At 41.7% G+C, this 7,586-nt stretch overlaps 1 protein-coding gene across 1 annotated transcript; it reads left to right on the top strand.

The window, feature by feature from the left end:
- The first annotated feature begins 1,990 nt into the window (after positions 1-1,990).
- LOC115023519 (uncharacterized) lies at positions 1,991-7,583 on the top strand. The gene is made up of 11 exons (XM_029454554.1): positions 1,991-2,224; positions 2,323-2,483; positions 2,945-4,471; positions 4,561-4,797; positions 4,998-5,222; positions 5,317-5,371; positions 5,481-5,627; positions 6,543-6,605; positions 6,693-6,866; positions 6,939-7,121; positions 7,214-7,583. The coding sequence occupies exons 1-11, from the start codon at positions 2,053-2,055 to the stop codon at positions 7,573-7,575; spliced, it is 3,306 nt and encodes a 1,101-aa protein (XP_029310414.1). The 5' UTR covers positions 1,991-2,052; the 3' UTR covers positions 7,576-7,583.
- Positions 7,584-7,586: the final 3 nt, after the last annotated feature.

The raw sequence follows: 7,586 nt of genomic DNA, 5'->3' as shown, positions 1-7,586 counted from the left end.
CTATAACTGCGAGTAATTCAAATTAATTTCATTTAATGATTATTTGCTAGGGATAAATACAATAAACATAGAAGTTTGCACAAAGAATATCCAAAAGCAATGCATCACAGAATGTATAGCTACTGTTAATGTCCTTTATTAAAATAACAAATATAAAACATGTTCACAGACTACAAAGTTAAACTACAGGATGTGGTGCTTTTTTTGTTGACCCTGAAGAACCTGCGGTGCGACTTGCTGGCATATTCGTATATACCGTTTATATATATATATATATACAGACACATACACGTACACACCTACCCCCCACTTACCAGCATTACAAACTATCTTAAGCATATACTGAATATAATTAATTAAACTAAAACTATCTGTGCACACACAGAGTTTGTTTCGTTTGTGGATGCATCCTGTGGGAAACATTACTGCACAATCATGAAGCACTTATTGAGAGAAGCCATCCCGTGATGGAGTTCTCAACTTCTTCTTCTTGTGGTTAGTTCATGCTCACGTCATTGTGGCCGCAGAACAATATGTTCCGAGAAATTAAATATGCACTAAATTCTAAGAAAGAAAGAATATTATAAGGGCCTTAAATAAACCCTAAATGCTCCTCTGGGGTGTCTGTGGGTTTTCTCTTGAGCTCAGCTTCTCAGTAAATCACTTATTATTAAATGATTAAACTTTTACGACAGTCCTTCGTCCAGTTTATACTAATACGTGCCAGATACTAAGGGTGGATTCATGGGAAACATTGCAGCAGTCCTCCTAACTTTTAAATGAACTTTTAACTAAAAAGGTGTAAAGAAACATGAACTACATTTTGGATTAGTACAAATAAGTGTATATAATAGGTTTATTATCTTCTGTACAACATGTGCTGGGCTGTTAAAGTAATTATAGGATGTTGTAAAGGTTCATTGCATCGACAGGCTAAAAGCTGCTGCTTTATTGTTTAGTTTTTAGTCTCAGTAGGACATCTAGTGGTTTGAAGAGGTAATGCTGCAGGATCCGGGACATAGGGTTAGGGTTATTGATTCAAAACTTTCTATACACCATATTCCCGTGATGGGCTGAGAAGAAAGTGACGGCAGTGACAAAGTTCTGTTAAGCCAGCTGTGTCAGACCGTACTCGGTACCAATAGCAGAATAAGAGCGATAAACTATGACAGAGTGTGCACTTCAACAGAAACACTTTAGGTATTGACGCTTCCCACATGGTACCCTGAACGCAGCCTAGTACTTGCCACCGCTCCACCAGGACAACCTGCTGCTATTTTTAATAGATACTCTGGGAAATGATCATAAATATTATGATTCTAGCTCCCTCCAATGATGATGAGGGTTTATTTTCATCCAGAAAAGCATTGAAGTGAACAATAATACATATGTATGAATATGAAATAGATATCAACACTGCTAAATCACACAAACGGCACAAAGTATCGGAATCGGTATCGGTATCGGCCATACTGATCCTGTATTTACTTGGTATCGGATCGATATTGCAGTATCGCTCACCCCTAGGATCACCAAGTGTGTCGATTAAATAAACCGTGTTACACAAACACCGCAGATTGTCTTTGTCATCTGTGTTTACCAGAGTGTAACGTTACTATAATACAAATTATAAATGTGCTCACACAAAACCTCTCTCTGAATATAATAATGCGTGGTAATAACTAACGTTAAGATATGAGTATCACCTTTTCATGAAGTTAGTTTACATGTCATAACCTTTGTTAAACACAAAGCAGGACAACATATATATATCTCTGACTAAATTACATGAGCACGTATTTTAAAAATAATGCAGTTTTCAATTTGTTGTTTGCATTCAGGGATGTACAAAAAATGTCACATTAGTTACCTGTTAGAGTTAAACATGAAGTATTTATGTCCATGGGTGTGTCGATGATACCTGTCATGAGGAAGTGACTATAAAAAGCGAGAGAAGTGAAAGTGAAATTAAATGAAAGCTTCACCTTGGAGGGACACTGTGGTTTTCTAAGAAGCACCATACTTAATAAAAGTTTGTAAGGTTTAGAGGAAATGGATGAATACCAATATCCGTTGTTCTTTGAAGCGAAAGATACGACCGACAAGGAAAAGGACAAAATCAGGCGGCACTTCCAGAAAAGACGAGATTCTGGGGGAGGTGAATGTGGGACGATCGAAAGTGCTGGAGGAAACGTATATAGAATCTGTTTCAGGGAAAAAGAAGGTAAGGAATCTCATTTAGTTCAAATAAGTTATTATGTAGAATATAATTTGCAATTCTGGTTTAAATGGACTTTGGATTTTTTATTTTTTTTATTACAGACCAGGAAAGGGTTTTGCTTAGGAAGTTTCATACTATCCTCCTTCCTTGTGGTGAACTACGTCTGACCGTGAGCCGGAACAATCCGCCTCCGTCCCTTGATCAGCCGTCCACCAGCCAATCAGCGTCCACCAGCCAATCAGCGTCCACCAGCCAATCACAGGTGAGCAAACTTTGTCCGGTGCCTTTTTGTGATAAGCAAAAAGATAGATACTTTATTAATCCATCCAGTAGCTTAAAAGACATGACATACAACATTACCCCCCCCCCCCCCCCTCCCGTCATTACAAATGTAAGTACAAATAAGAATTAAAATAAAATAAAAGTAAAGTTAAGTTAACTGTTATAAATACAAAGTGAAAGTAAAGGCTGTTATGTTCTGACTTTAATTGAATCGGACGTCATAGCCAAAGGATCTGACCAGACTGCTTTAGGGGAATTTCTTATTAGTCAACATCTAATAACAATGTTGTGTACATTGAATCATACTCTTGAGACAAAACCAAAGTTGACTTTTTGTGATTATGTATACTGATAGATAGATAGATGGATATATAAAAGATTGTGAATGAACTTATGTTTGTATTAGAATTGAATTTATTTTCTTTTCCTCCTCTTCTTCAGACATTCACAAAAGCAGAAACAAAAAGCCTTGAGAAGATATTCAGGCTAGATATTTTCCTCTTGAATTTCCTGAGAGACAACTTTAAAGCATATAAAGTCTTACTGAAGCAACTCTCTACTATTGGCTGCACATTGGAGTTAGATTTTGATGAAGAAGAGGCAGTGGTTAGGGGGGATATTGAGAAGGGGCCTGGAGGAGCCTTTGGTTCAGCAGAGAAATGGGAGATACAGGTGGATCGGGTCTTCATCTGGCTCACTGAGTGCTACATCTGTTATCATGTGGTTGAGACAAATAAAGCCAAAATCCTACTGCAGGACCTCTCCTTTGTGAGAGATGATATCAAAGTGTACAGAGATGGTGGTTATCCTGTGGTTGTGGGAGAAGTTCAGGCTATAAATGAAATCATTACAAAATTGGAAAAGAGCCTGCCAACACGGAAGGAATTACCAATTGTGGAGAAGCAGTTCAAACTGGTAGAAGAAGAGTTTAAAGGAGAAATGCGCGCACATTACCCAGAAGTTAAAATCCTCACAGTCAACGCCATCATCATCTTGGAGGGCCCTGACATGGAGGTGCAGTCAGGAGCTACGAAGCTTTATGAACTAATTAAAAAGGTAAAGCAAAAGCGGGTTAAGGTCTGCCCAGCTTTAATGAGTTTTATACCATCAAGCGGTGCCATCTCCAAGTACCAGGCCCGCTTCCAGCAGAGCTTCAGAAATCCTGTTTCCCTAGAGGTGGAGTCTGACCTGGTGCTGTCCAGTTTGTCCTCTAGCTCCCTAGATGAGGCCGAGGCAGCGGTGCAGAGAGACTTTGCTGTGGCCAATGTGCAGCTGGAGGGAGCTGCAGCTGTAACTCCAGATCTAGATAGAGTGAAGGAAATCCTCATCAAAGCCAAGAACGAGGCAAACATTGGAGAGTTCAGGGTGGACGTCAGCTTCATCCCGGGACCCAGTGGAACCGCAAGCACCAAAGTACAGCTGGTGGGCTACAGCGAAAACGTGAACAAGCTCAAAGAGGTTCTGCATGACTACCAGATCAACCAAGTCTGGACACAAGAATTGCTAAACCTACCGAATCCTAATCTGATCGACTGTTTCGATAGGATTGTGAACCTGATAGGCATGAAGCAGACTGGGGTGACCTTGAAAGCCTCTCATTCGCCATACCCTTGCGTGCTCGTGTCCGGTCCACGTTGTGAAGTCAAGAAGGCCCAGCAGAGCCTAACCTCAGTTCTAGCCAGTCTGGCGTCCGACACTGTGGCTCTACATGGACCAGGGGCTCAGCGGTACTTCCAAGCAGAAGGTAAAGTGGGCAAGGAGTTGGTAGAGAGCTCCTGTCAGGTGATCATCAAGGAACAACCATGTGTGCCGATACCAAATGTGAAAACTGAACCGCGAAGAATGAGCAACGTCATCAGCAGCTTGGCATCCAGACTCCTCACCAGATTGCCCTCCAAAACTATTGGGAGCACGCCGGCCATTAAGACGAGACTGGAGATCAAGCTTGACAGTTTAGTGGATACGCAGGTTTGAAAACGTCTGTTCTGCTTCACATCAAATAATACAGCTGCAATAACAACAACTTGTATTGATATCATTTCACATTACATCCACAGGTGAATGTGATGGTGGTGCCCATGCTTAAAAAGGACCTAACTTCTACCAAGATTGGTAAATGTTTGATGGAAAAAACCAGGAACGCAATCAACTCAAAGTTTGAGTCGAAGGCAGCGAAATGTACTGTTGCCCCTGGTGACGTTCTGCAGGTGGATGCGCCTCCATCCCTGGGCTGCTCCACGCTCTTCTTCATTGAGTGCTTGCCATGGGATGGAGTCAGAGGACAGAGTGTGAAGGTAAAGGGACATCAAACAGAAGTCCACTTCCTGACATAAAACCTGCACATGAGTTAGTGCAACGTTAATGCCAAACAAAATCAGTGCTGCAGAAATCTTGGTTGCAATTGAGGATTTAAATATACAAGCATGCTCTATGTTAGTAACTTGTATAAAAGTAATGTGCAATGCAGGAGTAACTGTTAACACTTGTTTTGCAGGCGCTTGGTGACGGGCTGAAGAGGTGTTTGGATCTTTGCGTACAGAAGGCCTTTCTCACGGTGGCCTTTCCAGTTATCGGACCGGGAATTGTTTTAAAATACCCGATGAAAGAAGCCGTTCAAGTGCTGACTGAGAACATTCACCAGTTTGGTTTATCTGCATCCTCTGGGTCTCTCTCCACCATCCAGGTCATCATTAAACCAGACTATCCTGACTCTGAGGAGGTAACTATCAACACTTGGTCACCTGATTTGTTAGATGCTTACATGCATCATTTCTTTGCTTGAAGTGGTCATTGCTGCCGTTTATTTTTTACAGTGCTACCATGATGTCTACAGGCAGCTCAGCTCAATTATGAACCAGGGAGGACAAGGTAAACGTCCCAGACTCCTTTGTATAACTGTTAATTACAAATACAGTAACACATTATTCACTCAATTATCAGACAAATATGAAATATATTGTGGTGTTCGTCCTCTTAGCAATCTTCAGCTCCCTCACCAGTGACCTCGATGACATCAGCATGACAGTGGGAGGCGGGGTTAAACTACAGCTGGTGTTTGGTGACATCACTAACGAGACTACGGATGCTGTGGTGAACACGACCGACTTTGTTAACCTTCACAACAGTGAGTGAGAGCTGAGAATGGCTCAAAAGAGGACATTGATTACTATGGGGAAGATGGGTGCGTGGCGCGGGTTATATTTAGTACCCTCCGTTCCTTTCCTCCGCTCTGTCTCTGACTGTAGGTGTGTGCACACGTGTGTGTGTGTGTGTGTGTGTCGGGATTAACAACATTAATACCATCATCAGTTCCATGTGCTTTAGAAATCTTTCTAAATTCTAGCAAGACCTTCACAACCATCGGTATCAACAGAATGGCATCACTGACAAAAATGCACATAAAACGTGGCTAACATGTAATTTAGCACGAGTTTAGCTAACTTGGCTAACATGTAGTTTAGCACAAGTTTAGCTCACTTGGCTAACATGTAGTTTAGCACGAGTTTAGCTAACTTGGCTAACATGTAGTTTAGCACGAGTTTAGCTAACTTGGCTAACATGTAGTTTAGCACGAGTTTAGCTAACTTGGCTAACATGTAGTTTAGCACGAGTTTAGCTAACTTGGCTAACATGTAGTTTAGCACGAGTTTAGCTAACTTGGCTAACATGTAGTTTAGCACGAGTTTAGCTAACTTGGCTAACATGTAGTTTAGCACGAGTTTAGCTAACTTGGCTAGTATCAACAAACGTTTCTCTCTGACGTGTGAGCTTTGAACAACCAATCAGAGGACAAGGCCAACTGGAGAAGAGGTTTTATTTTTTAAATATATATATTTTAATATTGATTAGATTTCTTTTCATACAAAATGTTTGGTTAAAAAAAGGACATTTCAGATGGTGCAGCACGTCACGGCAGCTCGCCACTTATTTATATTTTGTATTACTAGCCTGAATCTACTAACTAAAAACTCAACTTAAGTAGATTTAGTTTACATTGTGGTTTAGTTATATGATTATAAATATAATCTTTATTCTACAGACGGAGTTTGCAAAGACATCTTAACCATAGCTGGACCAGAGGTGGAGGCTGAACTTAAAGCAGGTGAGAAAAGAGGAGCGACTAGACATTTTCAAGCAACACATACTCACAACTTCTTTACTAATGTTCCCTGTTTTGTTTTGTGCGTAGTAAAAGAGACCAAAGGAGTTTATATATCCCAACCGGGATTGTTCCCCTGTCAAGCCATTTTACATGTCTGTGGTCAAAGGGACGCAGTCGTGATCGAACAACGGGTGTGTAGCATCGTGGTAAAATGTGCAACATTGAGGTTCAAATCTGTCGCCATTCCTGCCATCTGTGCTGGTGAGTAAGACGTTCTAGAGGTTTCATTACAAAACACTGTCAGTCAGTTTTAATAACTACATTCTTGCGCAGGAACTGGTGGGTTGGACCCGGGTATCGTGGCAGGTGCCATCCTCCGAGGGGTCAAAACTGCCATAACGTTGAATCCTCTTTGCTGTCTCACTGACATCCGCCTCGTCCTGATTAAGATCAATGTCTTCTTGGCTTTTAAAGAGGAAGCAATGCAAATGTTTTCCACTGCTGCAATCAACAGAGGTGATTCACTAACGGACTTCATTTTGTTGCCTCTTTAATCAGAATTCTCTTGGGAATTGTCACTGATTGTTATCATCTTACCTACCTTGCAGTGCCAGTACCTCAGATTCCTAATCTGCAACAACAACAGCAGCCCCCTTCGCCTGTGGGCGCAGATCTAAATATCGTCCTTACCAGCTCCGTAAGTCAGCAGTCCGTCTTCCACGTCCTGGGTCTCTGCAGACAGGATGTTGACGATGCCATAACAAAGCTGAAGGGTCTGTATCAGGCTCAGTGCTCCACTCATACCTTCAAAAAGGAGGAGCTGAAAGGCCTAACCCAGGACGACATGAAGGATCTGAAGCAGCTGGTGGAGACCGAGGGTCTGTACGTGCAGAAGGACCAGTTCAGCCAGGGCGACTTAACAGTGAGTGGGTTAAAAGACAAGGTCAAGCCAGGTGATGCAGATGATTAACGCCTCTCTGC

This window comes from Cottoperca gobio, chromosome 18, assembly GCF_900634415.1.
Source record: "Cottoperca gobio chromosome 18, fCotGob3.1, whole genome shotgun sequence".
In the NCBI taxonomy this organism is placed as follows: domain Eukaryota; kingdom Metazoa; phylum Chordata; class Actinopteri; order Perciformes; family Bovichtidae; genus Cottoperca; species Cottoperca gobio.
Note: the sequence above shows the minus strand (reverse complement) of the source record. Positions and strands in the feature narration are given on the sequence as shown.